General features: G+C 55.1%; 1 protein-coding gene across 3 annotated transcripts in view; it reads right to left on the bottom strand.

Moving 5' to 3' along the window:
• Positions 1 to 25,777, bottom strand: part of PDE2A (phosphodiesterase 2A) — a 94,316-nt gene that overhangs the window by 56,026 nt on the left and 12,513 nt on the right. For 2 of the 3 annotated variants that reach the window (XM_043580325.1, XM_043580323.1), the window contains exon 2: positions 10,254 to 10,326. In XM_043580325.1, the coding sequence (XP_043436260.1) occupies positions 10,254 to 10,272 (19 nt within the window). In that variant the 5' untranslated portion in view covers positions 10,273 to 10,326. Of the gene's footprint in view, positions 1 to 10,253; positions 10,383 to 25,777 lie in introns of those variants that run through there. The other variant, XM_043580324.1, reaches the window with a different exon arrangement.

The following is a 25,777-nucleotide window of genomic DNA, read 5'->3' as shown; positions in this document are numbered from 1 at the left end:
GAGGCCCCTGCTCTCTGGCTCCCCAGCACCAGCTGCCAGCATGGGGAAGGTAGGCTGGAAAAGGGGAGTCTCAGCAAGGCATTCACAGCTCCTCCATAATCCCACCCAGCCTTAGTGTTTACCACACCCCTGCCTACCCCCCGGGCAGGGAGGTCCAGCTCACCCCTCCTGGGAGTCTGCAGCACCCATTATTATGCTGCCGACACCCTGGGGACCTGGGCTTCACAACCTCCAGTTAGAGAACTGCTGAGTAGGATCGTGGTTATGATTCTCTGACCTCTACGCTGACAGGTCAAGGCTGTGGGGTCAGACGAGGACCCTAGTCCTAAGAGTTGTGCCCCAGACACCAGCCAGGAGGTTAGGGTAGGGTGGAGCCTGCTTTGGGGAAGACACAATGTCTCATCTGTCACGGCCTCCTCATTGTCCCACTGTCCTCTGGGGACCACAAGGCTCTCCCCACCCAGCCACAGGAAGCTGAGCCCCTCTTGGAGACAGAAGGAAGGGACACTGAAGGAGGGGCTTTAGGACTAGGAGGAGACTCACCCATGACCTTGGGATCACAGTGGAGGAACCTAGGATCGTAGAACCCAGCTGTCATAAAGAGGCTAGTGAGATGGAGACAATATGCAGAGAGGTCCTGGAGTGCTTCCTAGAGGAGGTGTGTGGTGCCTCACAAGAAGAGAACACCAGGTTCCAGAACAGCCTCCTAACTATGAGATATAGGTTTTCACCTGGGACTTATATGTTCTCATGTATGCACTTGCACGTGACTGTGTGTCCGTGTGGGCATGGGTGTCATCCCAGTCACGGAGTCCTGAGCTCCAGTCTATGTCCCGAGGGCAGGTTCTGCCCAAGGTAGGGGTCAGCTAGGCGGCAGGCACAGGGGCAGACAAGACAGTAGTCTGAGTAAAGAAGAGGGATGACAACTCAGGGCTGAAAGAGAAGCCCGTTGTGGGTCATGACCTCAGTTCACACCTTAGTCGCCTGACACCGAGGGCAGTGTGCTTCCGTGACGCGGGCCCAGCATAGGACCTTCCCTCTCTGAGCTACTTTCCTCTTCTGAAGAATAAAAGCATGGGACTCGATCTCCTAGGGCCCGTCCAAGTCTAACGATCTTTGGAGGGAGGCTGACACACACACACAGCCAGCCAGAGATGGAGACTTGCAGGGTGGGGAGAGAGCCCGAGTGAAGGGGCAGGAGTGCCCAGGAGGCTCACTGTGGGTCGGGTGGCTGGGGACCCTATCCTCAGGGCCAAGACAGGATGCAGTAGACAATGGAACCTTGGGGATGACAGGGAGCAGCTGCCGCCACCCTACCTGCCTTCTGGCCTGTGGGAGGAGAAAGATGGAGGAGTGATCGACAAGGGCTCTGCCCCCTAACAGGAGTCCTGCCTCAGCTCCTGTTCCCCAGGAGTTACAGGGGAAAGGGGGAAGCTGCAGACAATGGGGAGCACCCAGGACTGGGAGTCAGGAAGCTGGGTTTCAGGTCCTGCTCTGCTGTGCGACCTGGGCCAGCTCCTGGTCTCCCTCACCTGATCTTTGAGCCCACCATGCTGGGACTCCTGCAGCGGCACCAGGCTTCTGAGGAACCCAATCGGAGCGAGCTCTCTAGAAGCCAAAGATACTTCTCTCCTGCCTAGGGGATCCCCCCCACCCAACTCTGGCACAGGTGCTGAGACAAGTGCAGAAGCCAAGAGGCAGCAAGCCGCCCGGCCTGTGCCACAAGGGAGCACCCACTGGTCATCCATCTCCAGGCGACTTGGCCTGGGACCTCCCTTCCTTAAGCTCTTCTCACAGCCACCTCCCGGGCACAAGCAGGGTCCTCCCTCCTTGGCCTGTGCTCAAGAGGTGCTGATGGGTCACCAGCCAATGCCCACACTGCTCCTCTGGCTGCCCTGGCCTCTGCCCCAGTCGGAGGCCCTTTGTACTTGGGGCCCTCACAAGCAAGTGTTCGTGCATTTCCACGTCCGTGTCCAGGAAGTGTTCATGTCCTGTTTTCCCCCTCAGGCCAGGGTTGGTGGGGAAGGGGGGTAGGTGGTAAGCAGGCCTCTCTTTCCTCCTCTGTCTGTCGACATTTCTGCCCAGAGACTTTAGTGGCTGGGAGGAAAGGGCACTCCTCTCTCTGCTATAATCCGAAATAGTTGAAGGATGGAGGCAGGGGGATGAAGGAAATGACCCCTTATCCTGCAAGCTTAGGGAGTGGCAGATCTCACACGTGCATAGACATCACTTCTGTTGGGGCAGGAGAATCTGCCCATGTGACCCAGGTGGAGAGGGGTCTGGGTCCCCCAACACCGGCTCAGCCCTCCTCCCCTCTCACTGGGGGTGGGGCCACCCTCCATCCTGAGCTGTCTCCGTTGCTTCTCCTTATGTTTTTAATAACCTAACATCGACATTAACAAGGAAGGTGGTTGCAGCTCTTCCCAGCAGCCCCATTTAGAATCATTGAATCATCAAGTCATCAAATCCTAGAATCCTGGATTCACAGAATGCCCGCCTATTTGGCTCCCGGAGTCTCAGCAACTTCAAGTTGCAGAATGTCGGAATCGCACAACCCAGCTTGCACACAGCTCTGTCTGGAAGCTAAGAGTCATGGAAGGCTAGAAGCCCACAAACTGACACTGCCGGATTCTTAGAGTCATGCATCCCTAGAGCTGGTGCTCATACACTCCTTGGAGATACTACCCCTACTTCCTTCTTCCCGCCCCCCGCCCCCACCCGCCGTGAGAAAACGCAGCCCAGAAAATGGCCTCGTGCAAGATGACCGGAGAGTGCAAGCCAAGCAATGCCCACTCCTGAGATGGCAAAACGGGACCACAACATTCGGGTGTTCCAGAAATGGTGTCACTTTTACATTAGGAAATAGCTGTGTTTATGCCGGAGTGGGGCCGCTCTGTGAGTTTTGCTCACTTCCCCTCATGCCCCCTCCTGGCCCTCCCCCAGTCCTCCTGTGTCCCCACACCACCCCCACTGAGCACTGTAGCTGAGTATCTCTCAGCCCCCTCACCCTCCTCCAATCTGGGTGCAACTCTCACCCATCCCTCCTCTAGGTCTACACCTGGGCCCCCTAAATAAAGACAACCACAGATGGGGCCAACTCCCTCAGGGTGGAGGACAGGAAAAGCAAAAGGCCTGCCACCTGAAGCTAACAGCCAGAGGGCGGGCTCCCTAGAGGAGGTGCCTTGAACTCAAGACTGGGAGCCTGGGGGGAGGGGGGGAGGGAAGGGGGGGCTGTTGGCCACCCCTGAGGCAGCAGCAGCTTCAGGGGAGTCTGATCTGAAGTGGAGGGAAGCAAATGAGACCTACATTTGATATTAGAACCATCAAGTATGTTTAGCATTTTCATAAATTTACATTTTAACTCATTTTGGAATGTGCTCATACAGTTTTGGATTTGAATTTTATTAAATATTACGTTTCACAGATTGTTTTAATTTTTGAATTCTGAACACTCTTTGCCCAGGGCAGTTCCCGAGTCCCCACACTCCTGGAGAGGATGCTGCAGCTCTGAGTGGGGGCCAGGTCTCCTGGTCTCTGCTTAGCCTCCAAGCTCCTGACCTGGGAGACCTTCCTGAGACCTTTCAGTCCTTAGAGGACCCTGACACAGGCCCAGGCATCTGCCCTCACGCCCAGTCTTCCCTCAGGAGCCCAACCAGACATGCAGGGAGGTGCTCCCTCTCTTTCTACCTCCATAGCTGAGCGGCTCCCTCTTCACCCCTCGAAGGTCTGTCTCCTCCCCTCCATCCTGGCCATCTTCCTGCCCATGCCTCCTCGCCCTTCTCTGGACCACAATGCACCAGCCTCCAGCAAGGCCAGCCCAGCCTCCTGCCGCACCCCTTCCGTGTGCTCTCCAGCCATGGCCCAGGTTTCCTAATAAGCAGGTCTGAGCAGTCTCTGCCCTGCTTTCAACTCCCCACCTAGTGCCCAGTTCCTTCTGGAAAAAGTCCATAAATCCCTTCACTTGGGAGTCCTGCATAATTTGGCCCCTGCAGACATCACCAGCCTTGTCACCAGCTTCACACACACACACACACACACACACACCAGATCTCACCCTAGGACTCGGCCACCCTGGCAGTCCAGGATCCAGCTACACAGAACTACAGAACCACACTTCCTTCCCTCTGTCTGTCACCAGCAAGGCTTCACGTGTGCCATTCACTCCTCTCTGTCCAGAACTTTCTCCTAGTTCATCCCTTAACTCTCAGATTAGATACGTTTCCTCCTGGAAGCTCCCCAACTTGCCCCTCCCTCCTACTCTGGGCTGAGTCAGGGGTTGCTGCTCTGTCCCACCATGGCCTCCTACTTTCTCTCCAGCACTGCCCTCACCACACCACCTACCAGCATCAGTCTTTGTGCCTCCTCCCCGACCCCATCACCTGGCTGCCATCAGCCCTCGTACCTAGGTGTGTTTACCTGCCATGGGGCAGACACATGGTTGCTCAGACATGGGGCAGTGTGTGGCAGAGCTTTAAAGTCCACACTGTGCTCACTTCTACCTCCCCTCTCTGTTGGACGCATAGTAGGTACTCACTAAATGTCCACCTAGGAAGGCCTGGCAGTATATAGTGTGTGGCATGGACAGGCAGGCTGGGGTGCTTAGGATAAGTGAGAGTCCCTGGGTTGGGCTGGGGACTTCTTGGAGGAGGCATCCGGGAGGATCCTCCAAGTGTCAGTCTTTTTTTTTTTTAATTTTTTAACATTTATTCATTTTTTAGATACAGAGAGACAGAGCATGAGCAGGGGAGGGGCAGAGAGAGAGGGAGACAAGGAATCCAAAGCAGGCTCTGAGTTGTCAGCACAGAGCCTGATATGGGGCTTGAACTGATGGACTGTGAGATCATGACCTGAGCCAAAGTTGGAAGCTTAACCGACTGAGCCACCTAGGTGCCCCTTTAAAGTGCCAGTCTTTTTTTTTTTAATTTTTTTTAACGTTTATTCATTTTTTAGAGACAGAGAGAGACAGAGCATGAGTGGGGAGGGGCAGAGAGAGAGGGAGACACAGAATCTGAAACAGGCTCCAGGCTCTGAGCTGTCAGCACAGAGCCGGATGCAGGGCTCGAACTCATGAACTGTGAGATCATGACCTGACCTGAAATCGGACGCTCAACCGACTGAGCCACCCAGGCGCCCCAAAAGTGTCAGTCTTAAGACAACAATTGAGGACAGGCCACAGGAAGTCCCCAGCCCAGACTTAGGGCCATCAGAGTGGGAGCAAAGTCTGCAGTGAGGGAGATGAAGCAGCCAGGGTCCAGGCCAGGGTTGCTGGAGGGCCTACAGGTGCATTCAGAGAAGGCTTCCAGAAGGAGGGGCTGCTTCTGGCTGGTCTGGGGCAGGGAAGAAGGTGGAGATGAATCAAGTTGGAGAAAGTGGTGAGACAGAGATGTTGTTCAGAAAGCTCTGTCTCTTCTTGTCCTTTAGCCCTGAGAGGAAAAGGATGCGGGAGGCGGATGGGCAGGAGGAGCGAGGAAGGCTGGGGCAGAATGGAGATAACATCCGTGCTGACACCAGGGCCGGGGTGGGTATGGATGGCTGGGGCTGGCAGGGAGCATGTCCCCAGCTGTGGCTGGGAAACGTTTCCTGTCTCCTTGCCAGGGGGGTCATTAATAATCGTTCACCCGCCACAGGCAGCACGGAGGCCAGCCAGGGAGCTGCATGGTGCTGGGGCTGGAGTCCAGCCTGCTGACCAGTAGAGCTGCTTTCTGGGAAATAGAAAATTGCTGTGTTCTGTCACCTTGCTGTGAAACCTGGACAAATCACCTGACCTCTCTGGTCTCTGAGAACACTGGCAATAGGAGGGTCTAAGAAGGAGACTTCCTAAAATCCCCTCCCTGCTCTGGGCCTCTGTTTTTCTGGACGGCACATGGGCTGCCAACCCCACAAGGGTATATGGACATCTGATGATCGATGTGGCCATCTGGACTGTGCCGAGCCCAGCTCAGGACATGCGGGATGGGCAGACCTGGCCCAGCTTCTGAAGAGCTCGCATTCCGGTGAGCCCAACACCATGGGGTGCACACCTGGAGCCTCACAGAATCAAGTGTACATCAGGCCAGGGTAACACAGGAGGGAGGGTCATGTACCCAGGGCCTAAGGGGCCAACAGTGTGGCCGAGCTGGGAAGATGGGTTTTCTCAGGCAAAGGACACGGGAGCCCCAGGAAGCCTGTTTGGTCACTGCTGTGACCCCAGCACTTAAGTGCCTGCCTAGTGTGTAGCAGGTGCACAATAAATGCTTTAGACAAGTGAATGAGCCAATCTGTTAGATGAGACTTCTGTGAAAGGAGGTTGGAATCTGGAAAGAGCTGCCTAAAAGATGATGATGACGATGACGATCAGTCTGGCCAAAGACAAGGGGAAGGGAAGAGGTGATGTGAAAGCTCGAGAAGGCTGGAGGCCCAGGGATGGCCATCCAAGGCTAGACAGTATTGCTTGGGAAGGACCAAATGCCGTCAAGATGTGTTTTTGAATTTTCCAGTTGAGAATTTTCCAGTTGAATTTTCCAGTTGAGAATCTTCCTCAGCCCCAGGCCACATTTCTCTGCCTACTCAACACCCCCATCAAGGCCCAGCTTATTAAGCCCACTCACCGCAGAGAGCCTTTTGGAGGGTGATGCTGGGGCGCTGCCCCCAGCCACCTCCCCTGACTGACTCTGGTAGTCTCTGTGCCTTCCAACTGCTAGGAGCCCTGGCCTTTCATCCTCTCAAATACCTGTCAGCAGGCTGCCCACTAAGGTTTCCCTGTTGCTTTCTCTGGAGGGTGTGACCTGGGTCTTCCTCCTGACTGGTATCTCCCCTATCAGACTAGAGAGTCCCCAAAGTGTCACCAGGCTTCCTTTCTCAGATAAGGGTCTCTGTGAGGGCAGGGACTCTTCCTCCTGTCAGATGGGAGGTCAACAAAAGGAGATACATTGAGGCCTTCCTGGTTGACCCCCAGCCCAGTAGGGACACTCCCTGAGGGCCACACAGAGAAGGGAAGAGGGACAGGCTGGCAGGCAGAAGAGGGCCCCTGACTGCTCAGCATCCTGGAGACACGTGAGCCAGAAGGGGTACTGGGCCACCCATGGGACTAATCCCTCATGGTGGCAAACTCACCCAGAAACCATTCCTGGCCCAAGCCCAGTCTTTTTTTATTTTTTTATTATTTTTTTAATGTTTATTTATTTTTGAGACAGAGAGACAGAGACAGAGTGCAAGCAGGGGAGGGGCAGAGAGAGACACACACATAGAATCGGAAGCAGACTCCAGGCTCCGAGCTGTCAGCCCAGAGCCCGACGCGGGGCTTTAACCCACGAACTGTGAGATCACGACCTGAGTCAAAGTCAGATTCTTAACCGACGGAGCCACTCAGGCGCCCCTCAAGCCTGCTCTTGAGCCAAGAAGGCACCACTGGGGATGCCACCCGGGGCCTCACGGCCTGTGCCTGAACCCCTCCCCGCTGTGGAGCATTGTGAGGTGGTAGTAAACACAGTGACCCTGCAACACGTGCATCCTCTCCCCGCCCTCCTCATATCCCAGCCCAAAACACGACACAGACCAAGAGGAAAAGAACAAAGGTTCCCAGACCACAACATCACCCGCCGCCTGCCTGTCCAGCGCCTGCTCAGCCGGAAACCCAAGACAAAGGCCTTGGTCAAAGTGAGGAGGATGAAGGGCAAAGGCTAGAGGCAGCTTAGCTTGGGGTGGGCCATGAGAGGACGTCACTGGGCATCTCTGGGGACCTAACTGGGAGGGGAGCAAGGACAAGATGGCAGCCAAGCCCTCCCTGCACACACACGCACACCCTTCCACGAACATTTATGGGACACCTGCTGTATCCCCCACGCCCCAAACATTGACTGCCTCGTCCCTCACCCCACACACCGTGTGCACACACTTCCTTACCCCCTGCAGCACATTCCACATTCCTTAACACTGCCTCACCCCACACACACATCGCTAGCTCACTGGACACCCTTTCCACACTCCTCACCACACACCACACATAAACAGCTCACAGGGAGAAAAGATCACATAATCCACGCGTCACACTGAAAAGTCACACAGCTCACACACCCACACCTCACACCACACTCACACTCAACCTCCCACCATGCACCTCACACACCCCACACTCACCTCCCCAACCACAGGCACACACACACGTCCAATTAAATTCAACACACACACCATCTAGACGAGACACACCCTGCATAGATAATGTGCACGCCTAATGTCACATGTTTGTGGCCACACACAGCCCCTCGGCATACACAATCCTGCCTGCATATTGCCTCCTCCCCCCCATGTGCATGTGGGCGCGCTCACACACACACACACACACAGACACACACACACACACACACACACACACACAGAGTCAACCAGCCCCTTGCCTGGGACTCCTCGGCCCTGGCTGCTGCACTCTCCACTACCCAGAGTTGCACAAACAGCCATCACACGGACATATGATGCTCAAACACCAACACACAGGTCCTAATACATTTCCCAAGCAAGCCTAGGATGTACCACAGAGAGTCTAAGCCACCTAGGCTGCGAACACACTCGGGCACACACAACTCCCCCCCCCCACTCCCCTCCACCACGACGTCCAATGAAACCCCTTCATCAGGCCCCCACAGTGGCTCTTCTGGGATACACACAAGAGCCAATAACATACGCAACCACACACACAATCCCCCAGGCAGGCTGCCCCTACAACAACTCCACCCCACGGAGACAGACACACCACATACACACATGTCCCCTACACATACAACACTCATGCACACGGCACCACTCCACACTCACAACGCAACCATCCTAGCCATGCACGACATGCAATGACACACAGTCACAATCTTCACACTCACCATAAGCCCCCACAAATCCCCCCCAAATAATCCCCCTGGTGGTGCCACACACAATATTACATGACACATCACACATGATCACACACAAGGCACACCCAACACATGCAACGTGGGCCATCCTACACAAATACATACATCTCAGACTCACCCAGTCCTGGAACCCTCCCACCACAGGTAACTGACACCAGATTGCAGTCTACTCCCCTCTCTCCAATCCCACACCCCCAGCTGCTCCCAGTCAAGACCAGGACAGTGGGGATGGGGGGTTTACAAGTTATGAACCCCAGTGCCACTGCACAATCCCCACCCACCTTAGATCCCTGGGCACCACCCAAAGGCTGTACCCTCCATGTTTAGCCCCTTCTACGAGCGCCCACACCATGCCATGCCTGACAACATGGGGCAAGTGGAGGTCCTGCAGACACCAGCCCAGCACTCTGAGCATGCCCCTTCCTCACTGGAAAGCAGAGGCAGATATAGGGGGAGGGGATGATCACAGAGTGAGACCCTAGAACAAAGACAGAGACCTAGAGAAATAGAGGGGACAAACTGAGAAAGATGAACAGGGCAGAGGGGACCAAGAAAGAGACATGGAGGGGCAGAGAGAGAGGAGGCCCAGAAGGACTCGGAGAAGCCAGGGGAGAAACCAGAGAATAAAGTGGGACTACCACACCTGGAGAGAAACAAGAGGAGAGGGTGAGACCCCTAAGAGACTAGGGGACCTCCTATACAGAAGGGAGGAAGGGAAGGAAAGCGGGAGGCAGGTGGGAGGGGGTCCTGCAGAGAAGGAGACAAGCTATGAGGAAAAGCTGTGTTTTGACCCTGGGGTAGGGTCCCAGGTGAGGATCAAAGTCCAGATGCTGGAGTGGGAATCTGGATGGGGGCACAGACGAGGCTGTGGAGTAGAGGTTCAGGGGTTGGGGTGAGGCTCCAGCACTGAGGGGGAGTCCTGGCTGAACGCTGAGGGTTCAGGTGTTATGGGTGTACCCGGAGTCTGAAATATATAGTGGGTGTTTGGGGATTGGGGCAGGGGTCATCCGTTGATCTGGGAGGCAAGGGGTTCCAGGTTTAAAGAGCTCTCGGTGGGGACTGGCGCCCGGCTGGGGTCCTTCTGTGAACTCCCTATTGGGAGTTCAGTGCTTGGAGTGGAGTCCCAGATCCGAAAGGGGATCAGAGTCTGGGGTGAGGTTTCAACTGTGAGCTGGGGATTCAAGGGCTCCGGGTATGGGCTGCAGTCCCAGCACAGGAGTGGAATTCAGGGCTAGGGGAGGGGGCCCCACCTTGAGGAGGGTTCAGGGGCAGAGTGGACCACCGAGTCGGCGCCTGCACTCTCCGTGGAGGACCCAGCCAGGCGCTCGCCCGGCACCCCGTCCTCCTCGTGCCCAGTGCTGGGGGCCCCCCTACCTGCAGGCTGTCGGCGCATGGCTGCGGCGGCGGCGGCGGCTCGTCCGGCTTGAGGAAGACCTGCTGGCCCCGCCTGAGGAATTGGACAACAGCGATGAGGATGTGGTGCAACACCAGGACCATGCTCGCAGCCGCCCGCCCGCCCGCCGGCCCGGCCGCTGCGCTCGGTCAGCGCGTCCGCGACAGCTCCGCCGGGTCCGCGCGAGGGTCCGCCCCGGCCCCGCCCCGGCCCGCCCACTCCCCGCCCCCGACCGCGCAGCCCCGCCTACCCTCCCGCCACCGCGGGCTGCACCTCTCGGCTAGTCGGACGTGCGGACCCCCCTGGGCCCCCCCACCCCAGCTCTCACCTCCCTTCTCTCTCTGCTCTCAAGACTCTTCCAGCTTGTCCGCTATTAGGATCGCCCACCAGGTAGCCGGTTCTCAGCCTCCGCTCCCTTCTCTGGCCCCTCGCCCCTACTGTCGCTATCTCGTCTCTCAGAACCTCTCTCTTCAGATCACATCCTCTTCCCCCACTTAGAAAGTCCTGGGGCCCGGCCAGAGCTCCAAGCCAGAGACCAGCGCAGTGACGGGAGGGGCGGAGAGGCGGGGGCTAGGGGGCTAGGGGCCGCTGACCCCATGCCAGGAGCCGCGGGCTGACTCCTCTTCAGGAGAAATGGGGAAGTCGGGGAGAATTTTAGAGGTCGCCCAGCGACGGACAGGCCTGGGGGGCAATAGCCAATCTGTGCGGGGGACACGTGCGCACGGACACACGAGCGCACACACGGGCAGGCGCACCACTCCTGAGTGCGGGGTAGGGGCGCCGGACCCCCAGCACCGGACGGGCAGGTCTGCGTTGGCGTCCCCGAAGCCGGAGATGGTGCAGGCCCCAGGGCCACACAGTTCACAGTTCGGCGGTGGGACCCGCGCGTCCGGAGCGCAGTTCTCCGCAGCGCGGCCTCTGTGCTCAGGCGCCTGCGGCAGCCGTGACGCTTCTACGCCCCCTGCTGTCCTTTCGCGGCAGCGCCGCCTGGGCCTATTTGCCATCTGCGGGGCGAGGGAAATGGGGGCGGGCAGAGGGAGGAAGGATCACCTGGGCCAGCTCCCTGCCTGGACCCACTAGTTCCTCGCCTCCATTTAGCATGAGATCCGCTGGGGTGGTAGGACGTGTCTGGACTAGAGGGTGCGCTTTGGATCATGCCATGCCTTTGCCGGCGACTTGCTGCTTGACCTTGGTCAGATTCCCTCCCGTTTGTGGGCCTCAGTTATCCCATCTCTTTCACAAGACTGCCAGGACAGTCAACCCCGACAAGGGTGGGAAGTCAGCCAGTCTCCCGACAGCCCTTGCTGTGGACTGACCTGAATCCTGACCGCTGCGCTGCTGGCCCCTTTCTCTACAACACCCCTCTTCCCCACTTGGAGGGTGACTCAGTGAGCCCCCAGCCTCCCCTCACTGGGCTGATTCATCTGGGCCCTTTCTCCCTGGGGAGTGATTTCCTCAACGTTGAGTCACTGAGCCCAGTCCTGGACACAGTCCAGGCACCTGGCACACAGGCTGGGCGGAGCCCTGGCTGTGCCATCAGCTCAGGAGGAGGCCCTCCAAACCCGGATTTCTCCCACCTCTGTTTCCGAGGCACAGCTCTGCACGTGCTTCTGCCTCTGCTCAGACACCTTTAAAGACTCCCTACCACAAACACAATAAAGCCCAAATCCTCAGCCTGACATGGCAGACCCTCTATAACTTAGCCCTGATTTATTTACCCAGCTTTGACCCTCTCACCACCATTTCTTAAATTTATACTTCCTCCTCTACGCAGATGAGTGACTGACTCATTCTCACCTCCAGATCTTTACCCATGCCACCCTACCCCAATGCCCACCAGATCCTGTCCACCTGTTTATCATTTAGGTGGACACCTCCTCTAGGAGAACTTCCCTTGATGCTACCTTAGTCCTCTGGGTCCCCTTCTTGAGTTTTTCCTGGGAATCATGTCTGGGGACATGGGGAGGAGTGGGAAGCTTTTCTGTCACTAAGTGATCCAGGCCCAGTTGATGTATTTTACTTCACCTTCAAATTAGGGGCAATGTGGCCTACTTTTTAGCACTGTAGAAAACTACATGGGCTAAGATGGTGTAAAGGTTCTGACCCAGAAAAGGGCCTCCCTTCCTTTTTTGGCCTCAGTTTCCTGCTCTATAAAGGGGGGTGACCGATGTAAGGGCTATTCTAAGCACCGAGTCTGAGCCCAGTGCACAAATCTCTTGGCAAATCCTGAGTACCTGTCAATCCCGGGCTATTATAGCCTGGATGGGACACAGGTACCCAGGAGCTGTCTGTTAAGGCCACTGGCCAGACCTATTTGTTCTGAAGACATCTCACACCCTGCAGTCAAGAGCCAACCCTGGCCTGGCATAGCCACCATCTCTTGGGCTCTCAGCTCTAAGCAGGACCTCCACAGCACTCACCTCATGACAAGTTATTTCTTAAATCTTACTTGGTTATCTTACACTGCAGCTCAGTGGCTGGAGCCCCAGGGACATGCTCTACGTCTCCCTCAACTCAGAGAGATTCATTCTGCATCCATCCTTCAGATTCAACCATTCCTCCAAGGGTTTCAGTCCTAACTCTGCCACAGACTTGCTGTGTGATTCTGAGCAGGACACTGAACATCTCTGGACCTCATTTTTCCCATCTGTGAAATGTTAATACACTGGATTCAATAAACAAACATTTTTTTCTTTCGATGTTTGGCAGGATACAGAGATTCTTTCAAAAACATCCCCCCCGATGTGATCCTTGAAATTCTCCATCCAGCCCCCTCCCAGAAGAGGCAGTCAAGGCTCCTTGAGATGCCAAAATGACAGGCCATGCGCAAACGCTCCTTGCCAGGAAGTGACCCTTCCTCCAAAGCCAGGGCTCCTCCGCTCCCCTATAGGTCCCTGTCTTCCAGGTCTACGTTCTGTGATTCTATGTTAGGTTCTCACCTTGCTCATGCCTGGGACTCCCCCATCCCAGATATTTTTAAATGTTCCCAGGTGATTCTAATTTGCTGCCAGGTTTGAGAACCCTGGATTAGATGTATCTTGTTCCTGGCTGACATCAGTCCCGTGGAATCGACGGTCACAGCTGGCCCCTAAAAGGCTGAGTGTGTATATCTGGAGCTGGGGGCGTCTGTGTCCGAGGGGCTTTAACATTTATTGAGCCCTTACTATGTGCCTCGCATTTCACCTTCTCAACAACAGTATAAAGTTGGATCTATTATTAGCCACATTTTATACGTATGGAAAACTGAGGCACAGAGAGACCAAGTAATTTGTCCACAGTCACACAGCTAGTAAGTAATGGAGCCAAAATTCAAACTCAGACCATCTGGCTCCAATCTGTGTCCTAAATTCATGCCCCTTATCTTGAGGAAAGGCATGTGAGAAGAACAGATTTTCCTACCTCTCCTTTTGTCCCCAACAGTGCAGTGACTGAGGGTCCTATGCTCCCAGTCCCTGAACCCTCTGCCCATCTCTGTCACAAGAAAACCCAGCCCCAGGAATGCCTGGCCCAGCCCCTCTAGACACTTCCTTTTGTCTCCCCACCTTACCGGCCGCTATAACTGCCCAGTGGCCCAGCTACTGAGTATTTTAGGAAAAGGTGAGTCAGCTGACAGCCTGTCAACCTGGGTACCAGGCCTACCAGACCTCAGGCCCTGTCCAGAAACCAGCCCTCTGTTGTTCCCAATAATAATGACACTCCTGTGGGCCATGGTGCTCACAAAGCACTTCCTCATCCAGGCTGGGAGAGCAGACTTCCTGTTCGCCATCTCTCCAGGTGACAGAGTGGCACCAGCAGACACCCAGTAGACCCCACATCTGCTCTCATCCCCCATGCCCACCTGTCTTACTTCCATAAGCCTGTCTGGTGCCTGACATGCATTTATCCTGTCACTGTTAACCACGGTCATACTCCTGGAAGCCCAGGTTCGAATCTGCACCCTGCCTTGACATACTGGGTGACCGCAGGCAAACTTCTGGTCCTCTCTGTCCTCAGACTCCTCAGCAACTATAGAAGTTGGCCTGGTTCTCGTTGAGGGCTCAGGCAGATCAGGTGGAAGGAGGCAGGATCCAGGTAGGCCTAGCTGGGTACAAGGCAGCTTTCTTGGGCAGGCAGGCCTGCCTGGGCATGCCAGACCCAAGGACTATGAACAAGGACCAGATCTCAGTATGGGAGGCTCCTCAGGAGAGAGTGTATGACTCAGTCAGAGTATGACTTGGGGTGTGGAGCCCACAGACTGACAGAGGGCTCTTCCATCCTAGGGGCCCTGCAAAGGGACAATCCAAGAAGCGTCCTGGAGGAATCTGACATCTCTGTGGGTTCTGTGTCCATCTACAGCCTGTCCTCAATGCTTCAGCCCTGGAGAGAGCATGGGTATAGACCACCCTTCGGTAAGCCGTGTGTGTGTGCACAGGTGGGTAAGGCCTTGCACCCAGGACTGTGAGCATGGTGTGGATAAAGGCAGGAGAGGGTATGACTAGAGGTTTGTAAGTTTATTTCTTTGTGAGGATGTGTGATACTTTCACAGTATAGCTGAATTTGTGTGTGTGTACATCTATGGAATGTGCATATGCATATGTGTGTGCACATAGGTGTGTGTATGCACACTTGCAGATATGTGTGAACAGTTGTAGGTGTGCACACGGGTCCAGGTATGGCAAATATGTGCATTCGTGTGTGACTGTGTGTGCAAATGCATGAGTATGTATATATTCAAATTCACACCCAAAGGAGGTGCCGCCATGGCCACTAGCCTGGATCAGCTCTGGCTGTGGCCCCAGATGTGGGGGTAGCCCTCACAGAGAAAGGATCTGGCCATAGGCACTTATTGGGGAAATATGAATTTTGGCTTTGGGTGCGCAGGACCTGCTCCCAGAGGCCCAGCAGCAGCTGAGGGGGGAAGAGCACAGGTTGAGTAACTCAAGCCCAGGGGATGTGGGAATAGGGGTGGGTCATCCACAGGTCTCGTCCATTTCCATGTTATTTGTATGCACATTTATCTTGTCGGCAGCAGGTGGCCAGGTCCACGACCCTAGAGGGGTAAGGGAATCCATAGCATTCTGGTCCAGACTAGTCCAGGACCTGTCGGCTCACAGCCAGGCTGAGGTCCACGGGACTCAGGCGTTGGCACATGTTAAGCCTTGGTTATCTGCTCCTTATCATCTGCAAACCCCAAGATCCTTCCACCACACAAGGCTGCCCCAGGCCACCATAATCATACACAGTCGTTGTCCTCCCATAGAGGACGTCCTCCTACACACAAACACATACTCCTATACCTGGAAACGTGTTCACACAACTCTTATACACAGAAGCACAGGTGGGCAAGTCTGCCCTAGGGGGACCACTGTGCTTCCTTCTCCCCGAGCTCCATATCTGCTGGGGTCATCTTTTCTTCAGCCTCACACACATTCACAGAGTTTGCAATTGCCTGCAGGATAAAGCTGGAGCTGTTCAAAGCCCTTAACCTATACCACTAACAAACTTCCTTTCAGGCCACACCTACACTGCCTTCTGGCCACTCCTCGTGGGATCCATGAGGATTCCACAGATCCACTCACCAACCAGTACTCCCCATCACTCCGTGCTTTGCCAGGTAGGTAGCTGGCCTCTCCACTATGCTGTCAACTCCAGGGGACAGGGCTCTTTGTGTTTTGTTCATCGCTGTGACCCTAGCACCTAGAACAAGGCTCAACCCAGAAGAATTGCTCAAAAGACATCTATTGACCATACAAATAAATGATAGAATCTTCCTTCCAGCCTGGTCTGCCCCATTATGTAAGATTTACCCAACTGTGTTTATTTTCTTGTGTGCCTCCCCGATCAGACGCGCTGCCCCTCCAGGAAGAAACTGGGTGTGATTCAGCTTCGTGTGTGTATGTCAAGCTCAGGGCCAGGCACAGAGAGCAGGGGTGGGGGGTAGGTCTGGGGGGCAGATCCCAAGGCATCATGACCCCTCAATAAGGCACAGGGATATCTGGAACGTGGGACCACCTGGGCCAATCACACAAAGCCTACGTGTCCCAGGGAAGAGGCCTCCCAATCGCCTTTTCTCATCTGAACCCCTTTCTAAAGCCACCTCGACTGGTGATCCAGCCTCTGCTTGCACACTCCCAGAGACAGGGAGCTCACTTTCTTAGCAGCCAACCCCTTCCCGTGTGGGATGGATGGCTCTGCCTGATGCTGACTCCTCCCACAGTACCATCCTATTAAACCCTGATCATCCTGAGCCACGATTCCCATGGAAACCAGGAAGGAAGATGAGCAAAAGGAGAGGCAGATCCCAGCTTTCTCAGCAGCTCTACCAACCTCCCCAGCTTTGGGTCGAGGTGGGAAAAGGAGCTCTTGGCTCTCAGCCTACCCTAGGGAAAGGGGAGTGGTTTTAAGGTGCTCGGTCTCCCCTACTGCCAACCACCATCCTCAGGAGCCCGGGGTGGTGCAGAGACAATGCATTGCTAAGAAACTCTCTAGCAACCTCCACTGAGCCCCATCCCCCCTCACTGAACTTCCACCCTCCTCGCTGAAGCCTTGGCCCTTCATTAAGCTCCATCCCCCATACTGAGCCCCCTCCTCTCATCCCCCATGCCCCTACCCACACCCTATCTCCTCCTCTCACTGGAGCCTCCTGCCTTCCCGTCTGCAGGACCATGAGGGGTGCTCTGACTCCAGCCCTAGGAGTGGCACATAGAGACGCTTCCTCCCGAGCCCTGGCTTGCAGGCTGGGTGGATGAGGGAGGGCAAAACTGGTCCTCAGCCAAGGGTGGCTGCCCAGACTCCCACCCAGCCCCGCCTGAACAGCTGCAGCCCAGCTTTCCTCTGTCAGCTATTCCTGGGCTGGCCCTGCTCCAGAGGTGCGTCAGGGTGCAGTCGATCACTGACCCCAGCCCCCAATACACACACACACACACACACACACACGTACACATACACGTACACACACACCAGGACAGCTCAGAGCCAAGCCCCTGAGGGATACTGAGGCACAAGAAAGTCTAAGTAACAGGGACCCAAGGCCCCAGGCTCTGAAAACTCCCTGCCAGCTCAGAAACCATCAGAGAGGGAGGCCCCTATCTATGGCTTTGAGGTTCCAAGAACTCGCAGAGCTTTGTGTTCTAAGAAAATCAAGCCTCTATTATAATGTCCCTTTATTCCAAGAGTCTATGCTTCTTATATTCTATGAACGCAAGAGCCTGGAGTCCTGAGAATGTAGGAGTCCAGGATTCTATTATTCTAACTGCCTGACAAGCCAGGACTCCACCAGGGTTTCCACACCCCTCAGAGCCTGATGGTGTGCGGGCTTGAGTCTCTCTGAATACCAGGTAAGAGAGACGGCCCCAGCGAACCCCTGCATCTGTGAGGTGCATTCCAGCCTCCACCTTTTTGCTAACAGCACTGTACATCACCCTCCTCTCTGCTAATTAAATCTCAGACAACTTTAAAGAGAAAGGGAGGGAACTGCCATCAAGGACTACCTTCTAAAAGCCAGGCCCACCTGGTTGATTCTCTCATTTAATCCTCATGATATCACTAGCCCAACTTTACAGCTGATAAAACTGAGGTCCCGGGGCATGAGGTCATTTGTCTAAAGTCACACAGCTAGAAATAGTAGAACAGTAATCCAAACAGGGCCCTTGGCAAACCCAATGCCTCCCAGTAGCAGGCTGACTCCTGAGAAAAGCCCAGGGGGCCTCCTTCCGGGCTCCCTCTTTGGCCCAGGGCCTCACTGCCTGCCTCAAGCTCCAGAAGGCAGAGACTGTGGCTACTTCTCCTCTCGCCTCCCCAAGCTGGAGGCAGCCTAGAGCCGGCCACATTTCCTGTCCTGATTGATCGAAAAGCGCTCGATCCGCAAAGACTCCGTAGTGGGACCGGGAGATGTGGCGTTTCGTTTCTAAGCACCCGTCGCTATGGAAGCCAGGTGCTGCCTGCCCAAGGCTTAGCAACGGGCCCAGCAGGGCGGGGCGGAGGGCATTGTCAGGGGCTTCCAAGGCAGCCAGCAAAAGAGGGGGCGTAGGCTACTCTGTTCTCCAGGCAGGAGGGCTGAACTGTTGCCCTGGCTGGGCATGCAGGGAAGGAGGTGCAGGGGCTGGACCATGTGGGCTCTAAAGAACAGAGACCCAGAGATAAGGGCAGAGAGAAACTTGCAGAGACAAAGGGAGTCCAGAGACAGTGAAAGGCAGAGACACTGTCTCTGAGAAAGGAAGATGTGGGAAGGTGGAAGAAGACAAGAGCTGGTCAGAGTCACAGAGACCACTTACTTAGACAGTTGGCAAGAAAAGACTGACTCCCAGACAGGCCTGACTCCTGGGGAAGGGAGCCAGTGTGCCAGAGAGCAGGAGGGAGCCGCAGGGAATGACAGAGATGGATGGATGCGTGACAGGAGGAGATAAGCCTGAGGCAGGAGGCAATATAGAGTCAGATAATAAAGGAAAAGAGGACTACGAATGGAGGGGCAGGAGGGGCAGTATGAGGACAAGGGCACCAAAGTCACAGGAGTCCTGAGCTGGCCCCTCTTCCTAGGTCTGCCCATCCATGGCATGGGCCTCACCAGCTTTGTACCACCACCCCACCACCCAGCCTCTCCTGCGGAACGGAGTCGTCTGGGCCCTCAAGAAGGAGGCTGGTCAGAGCTCCCATGTCTCTCTAACCCTCCAGGGACAGGTCTTGCCCAAGATCAGCCAGTGAGGCACCGTGTGAAACGCTAGGAAGGCAGGCCCTGGGAATCCCAGTCCAGACCTCCTCCCCACCCTCACCTGACCACTCCTTGGTTACCCATGGACGTACAGTCAGTACGGAGAGGCACACGTGTCCCCCCACCAGAGTGAAGAAGATGACAGAACCTAAGATGGGACCCCCTTCATTTCCTTCCTCAACAACCCTGTGTCCCGGTGCTGGGGACCCACGGGTGGAGCAGACAGTATCTGCTCCATGGCCCATACCTGTCTCTCTCCGGGGTGTGACTAGGGAAGGCAGACTCCGGGGAACCCAAAGTGGCCCGGCTCCTTGGGGAGAGGGAAATGGCAGGCACTTGACAGGCGACATCTCACTTGATGTTCACCGGAACCTGTTACAGAGAAGACTGAGGCCCCCAAAAGGCGAGTGACTCACCCCGACTAATCACCACCAGCCAGCCAGCGCCCGAACTACGGCCTGACCCCAGGTCTCGTGGGGCCAGTACAAGTTGGAGGGCCTGGTGGAAACCTCTCTGCCAGGGCGGAGGCAGCTGCTCCAGGAAGGGGGGTGCGATCCAGGCCTGCTCAGCGGCCCCTCCCAGGGGGAGGGGGGGGAAGGTCTCAAGCCCGGCTCTGGCCACCACTCCTCCTGGCACCAGACACCCTCCCCCGATGTCAGAATGGGTAACAGTGCCACCGTCAGGTGTCAGGTACTAATCTCTCTCTCTCTCTCCCCCTCTCTCTCCCCGCTAATTGCTCCTGGCATTGTTAACACCGTCAGCTGCACCTGACAGCCTCTGTGGGAGCTCGTGTGCCTTCAGAGGTGCCCCATCCGCCCCCATCAGCACCAGCCTTGCTCTCGCCACACTCCTGAGGGAGGAACAAGACAAAGTCTAATTAAGCACCTACTATGTGCCCCCTGGTGGTGCGAAGCAGTTGACATTCATTATCTCATTAAATTGTCTCCTAGGGCTCTGAGGGCTCGTCCCCACGTCCTGCAGCTCCTGGCCTCTGGCCTTTCTGCTTGCCCTCCCCACACCTCACAGCACTCGCCCTGGAAACAGCCTCTGGGGCAGGGTGACCCCAGAGCAGAAGGTGAACATAGGCACCTGGGAACTGGTACTTTGATTCTCAGAGGCAGTGCCCATGATGAGGGGCAGGAAGGGGAGTCAGGGTGAGGTGTGGGACGACACGGGGAAGGGCAAAGAAAGAAGGGAGGGCACACAGAACTAGGGGGTGCAGAGATGGCAGGCTACGAGCCACACTCCACATACACATGCATGCATGCTGGGCCTGGGCTGCAGCCCAGATGATCGACCCTCGGCGCCACGTTCCCTCGAGCCCCAGTCCCGGGAAGGTGGTGCCACAGGCATTATCGATTGATTGCCTCCCAGCCTCCTGTTTCTGATGCCTGGAGGCTGCCTCCTCCATGCAGCCCTCCAGCTGCTCAATGTCACCGCCAGGGTGAGTCTGGGGGCAGCCTGGGGACAATGAGCAGGGACTCCTCATCTCTCCCTCAGCCCAGCACTCTCCCGACTCCTCAGGAGCCTGGTCCAGGTAGATGGGTAGTGGAAGGGCTGACATTGAGGCTCGTGGTCATACGTGCACATGTGTGCACGTGTACATGTATTTGTGTGTGCATGTGTGCATGAATAAGTAAGTCAGTATAGCACAAGAGTTGCAAATACAAGATGTAAGCTATACAACTTGGGTTCAAATCCCCCTCCTCCATTTCCTGGACATGTGACTCTGTGCAAGTCCCTTCACCTCTCTGAGCCTCAGTTCCCTTGTCTATACAGTGTGGTTACCAATAGTACCCAACTAATAGGATAAATGAGAGTACACATGCAGAACTCTGGCACAATGCTTGACATATAGTATTTTTTGATACATGATAGCAGGCTCCAGGCTCTGAGCTGGCTCTGAGCGGGGCTCGAACTCACGAACCGTGAAATCATGACCTGGGCCGAAGTCGGACGCTCAACCAACTGAGCCACCCAGGCACCCCAATATATGAAAGTTTGTTTTTATCATTACTGTGAGCATGTATGCACGTATGCATGTGTAGATACCCTTGGAAGGAGGGATTTGTGGCACTCCAGCAAGGGGGTGTAGGCTGCTCCCTAACCCTCGACTCAGCCACACTCTCGGCCCAACCTCAGAGAAGGGGGAACTGCTGCATTGCTCCTCCCCCCACAAAACCCTACCTGTGCTGGGTGAAGCTGTGGGGGGGGGGGGCAGGGGGGAGATGGATGGCTTGGCGGCTACCAGGCAGGACTGGTGATTAGAAGGCTAACAGCCCAGCATCCGGAAAAGAATGGGAGGGAGGCTGAGCTGTGGGGCCATCCATCAAAGCTGGCAGGCCCAGCAACGCTGCAGAGTAGGGTGAAAGCGAGGCAAGGGGACAGCTGTGAGGTGGGGGGAGTGTAGACAGGCTAAGGGCCAGGCAGCCAGGCCCAGCCCAGCACTGACCTGTTCAGCAACCCTGAGTGAGTCACTGTTGCCCTGGGACAATGGGGCTAAAATGGCTCTCTCTGCCCTGATAAGTTCCGGCCACATCAGGCCCAATATCAGGCCGAACGTGAGGGCCCCAGAGATGCCCTTTCCTCCTACTGGTGCCCAATTTGGCCAAAGATTCCTGGGGGTGCAAAGTAAGGGGATGTGGCACAGTGCCTGGGCTGGGAGACCAAACACCCAAGTTTCTGACCCTAATCGCTTGCTGACCCCAGCCAAGCCCCTGGCTTCCCAGGTCCTTCCTTGAATGCCCTCCCCCACTACCCCCACCACACAAGAGGCAGGGGGTGGCGCATAAGCACAGCTCTTGCCTTCTCAAATTTCATTCAAACTAGGGGCGGGTCACCCTTGGGCCCTCCTCACCTTTGGGAGGTGGTGGTTACCTGGAAAACTCCTGGCCAGCAAGTCTGGGGCAAGAGGTCCTAGCTGGGGTCTATAGAGTAGGATCCTGACAGAGCCCACAGCCTCAGTCTGTCTTTAATGACCTCAGTGAGCTTGATCAAGTCACTTTCTCTCCCTGGGCCTCAATTTTCCCATCCCGAAAATCAAACAAGCAACAAGAACAAAAATTCTTCAGGGGCTCCTTTTTCCCTATGGGATACCCTGCAAGCTGCTCATTGCAGCCATTCCCTCTCAGTCCTTCCCCAGGTGCCAGTCCTCCTCTGTGCCCTGCTACACTCCTGCATGTAGGCTGCTCTGCATTTTTGTCAACCCCCCACCCCTCTTTATATTTCACCTCTGGACTCATGGTTTACCTGTTCTCCTCTGATCCTCTGCCTCTGCACTGGAAAATATCCTCACTCAACAGGGCCAGAAGTATCACTCCCTCTGCAAAGCTGTTTGCACAGCCTCTGGCTGAGCTAAGTGAGCCCCCCCTTGCAGAGCCACCAGTGGCTCCCACACACCTTCTCTGAAGCCAAGACCAGGATTGGTCTATGTCCCCATCTCACTCTGGGCTCCTAAGAGTGAGGGCTGGGCTGGGCCTGATTCCCAGGATAGGGGAAAGAGGTGGGCAGCTCAGGGCCTTGAACAGGGATGAGGCTTAGAGAAAATGGAAGGAAAGAAAGGAGGAGGAAGGGAGAGAGGAATGAAAAGAAAGAGAAAGCAGGGAGGAAGAGAAACAACTGTCCCTAAGGTTCCTTTGGATCTAACAATCTGAAGGAATGTTCATCTACTCCAGATGGAGCCCCCATGCCCTGGTCTCTGCTCCATCCCTTGCTCCCCTCCCCCCTGCTCCCCCTTTGGGCCCCAGCCCCATCACACACAACAGTACAAAGGCTCAGAGCCAAAGGGGTCTCTGGCCTCTGCCGCTGCACCCTGACTGGAGGCTAAGAACATGCCTGGTCGTCATAGTGATGGTGCAAAGCTGTCATCACTAATTCATCGCTAGAGCCCTGAGAGGCCAGCGAGGTGTGAGGAGAGCTAGTTAAAACTGATCAGAGCGGCCACTAGGGGCAGGAGTCTTGGGGCTATGGGCCTAGGGGAGGACCAGGGATTAAACTCCATCACCCCAACCCTGCCATGTCTTTCCCTCAGCCTCCCAATGCCCTGATAGGAAGGAGGATTGCAGACTGTCCCTCAGTCTGTCTTGTGCACCTACTATGTGTCCAGCTCAGTCAGAGCTGGGGGTCAGTGAAGGCTAGAATAGGAATCCCCATACCCCAGCATCTCTGAGCAGTTATCCAGGTCCTGCTGTCCCCAACAGGACAGAGGGATGTCCCTCCTCAAATCACAGGCATTGAGAAGGGGTGGAGGGAAGCAGGAAGAAATGAGCCCCTATGTTGTACCCTCTACAAGCAGGCAGGTGCCAGGCATTCCTTAAAAGTAATTCATTCAATCCTCTTGGAAAATCTATAGGATCAAAATTATTATTTCATTTTACAGGCACCTGGATATTCTCTCTGCCTAAACCTTCCCAGGCAATCCCATCCCCTCCTCCAGGAAGCTTTCAGGATGCCCCATCTCACACTCATCCTCCTTCCCCTGAACTCCCAGTGACGGTGGGTGAGGGTCCTGGTCTCTCCAGTCAGACTGGACTGCAGTTGAGGGTAGCCTGGGTGGACCCTCCCAGCCCAGCCCAGCTTCAGGCAACCAGGAGACTAAGCCCATTAGCACAGGCTGGAGCTGTCCATGGTTCCAAACTCTCCCTGGCCAGTCTCTGGAAGTCTGGTCTTTTTATGTTCTAAGTCATCTGTTCCTCAGCTTGGGGGAGAAAAGCCAGTCTCCACCTGAGAGGCACCCCTGCCCTCCACTCATTTAGTTCCTTCATCCACAAACCTTGAAACAAGGACCCATTTGAAGTAGGAGAATGGGAATGAAACTAACAAGCACTCACTCAACAGGCATTTATTGAACACCTACTACGTGTGGCCCTGTGAATACAGCTTGGGATAAAACAGTGAACAAAACAGACCCACTCCCTGTCTTCTTAGAGATTTTTGTTCTGTTAAGTCAGTACTGGAGTCTGTGTTAGTTACACACATTAACCCACTTGATCCTTACAATATGTGTGAAGGTGGATATTATTATGCCCATTTGACAGTGAAGGAAACTGAAGCTTGGGGTGACAAAGGAACCACACAGCTAGTAACTAGTAAAGGCGGGAAGGTGGATCACAGACCTAGTCCCTGCCCTCAAAGAGTTCATAACCTAATTTTTCTGTTCCCAGTTCTCCAATAAGCACCTCTGGAGAGTGTTCCTTGGGTCTGATCTGAATCCCTCTTGCCTCAGCTCTGACTTGGCCTGTCTTTGTTGAGACCTCAGCAGGGTGGAGGATTGGCTTTCATCTCCTTGCAGACACCTGGGGTGCTTCTATGAGCTCCCAGCCTTTTCTCCACCCCCACCTTGCACAGAGGCCTCCCCCCCCCAGGAGGGAGTGAGGTGTGTGCTCTAAAAATACCTTAATCCCTCCCTGCTCTCACTCTAATTAAGCTGAGTGAGTCACTACTTTAAGTAATTTATTGCTAGTTACATAATTGCTTTAATATTTGGTTCTAGAACTGGGGAACAAAAGTGCCCCCCTTCTTTTCAGGGAATTGCTAATCCACGGAGGGGTTTACAGCTCTTGGAAGGGGGAGACAGGAAGACATGTAGAGTCATATTGGGTAGGCCCCTGCTCCAGTCTGGACCAACACATAGCCATTCCCATCAGGGCCACAGGGCTCACCTACCTGAGGCAGGTTTATGGGAACACCAACTCTCTACTTTGTCACCCACTCTGTGCATTTCTGAGGCCACCACTTCCAACTGACCTGGCTCTCAGACCCAGAGTCTACCCTCAGGAGATCACAGCCTGAGCATCCCTTCCCCTCTTTGGCCTCATTACCTCTGCCAGTCTACAGGAACCAAGGCCCAGAAAGGGCGGGCAGTTCCTTGGCATCTCCCAGCAAGTTAGAAGCATCCCAGTCTATGTGCCCAGGTTGTCAGCTCAAGGAAAACCCGGGACCTCTCACAGCCCTGTAAAAAGTCACCCCCCAAAGAGATTGACTGCAAAGGGCACAGGGAAGTCTGGGGGGGAATACTGTTCTATTCTTGATTGAAATGGTAGTTATATGACTGTATACATTTACTAAAACTCATCGAATCATACCCTTTAAATTGGTGATTTTATTGTATGTAAATTATACTTTAATAAAATGGACGTAAAAAATTAAATTTAAAAAAAGAAGTCGCGCCCCCACCTGCTGAGCAACCCCCCCCCCCCCATAGCAAAACAGCAGTTCAGGCTCAGCAGTCACACAGAAACTGAGGGGGGAGGGTGCAAAGAACCAGTCATGGAGGGCACATAGTAGGTACTCACAGGGATGTTTGTTTCACTCAGTTCCAATTAGCAAGGACTCACTAGGCACCTCCCGGGTGCACTTGCACATCCTTGATCTCATTAGCTCTCCCTCAGCTCTCACGCAGCCCAAAGGGGAGCCAAACTGCATGCCACGTACATCACACACTTGTCTCATTTAATCCTTGCAGCAGCCCTAATGAGGTGGGTTCTATTAGCGTGCCCCTTTTACAGATGAGGGAGCAAAGGTGGCAGAACTCACACACGTCCTGCTGCCAAGAAGTGGAGGAGCTGATACTTGAATGAGGAGACAGTCCCCAAGGCTTGTGCTCATAACCACTCCCTTCTACACCTCCCTTTATCAAGCTAAATGGCATGGGTTAGGAGACCATGTATGGAGGATGTGCCTCCGACCCCAGGCCTTGGATCATGAGGTTCTCCCCAGGCTTAGAAGTAGAGGCAGGGTACACCCAAGCGAAGAGGGCGAGTGAGCACGTGTGAGCACAGAGAGGTGGCAAGAGGCAGGACTGGCTTTGGGAAAGGAGGG

The sequence above is a fragment of the Prionailurus bengalensis genome, chromosome D1 (genome assembly GCF_016509475.1).
Source record: "Prionailurus bengalensis isolate Pbe53 chromosome D1, Fcat_Pben_1.1_paternal_pri, whole genome shotgun sequence".
Taxonomy (NCBI): Eukaryota; Metazoa; Chordata; class Mammalia; order Carnivora; family Felidae; genus Prionailurus; species Prionailurus bengalensis.
This window is presented reverse-complemented; position numbering and strand designations above follow the sequence as displayed.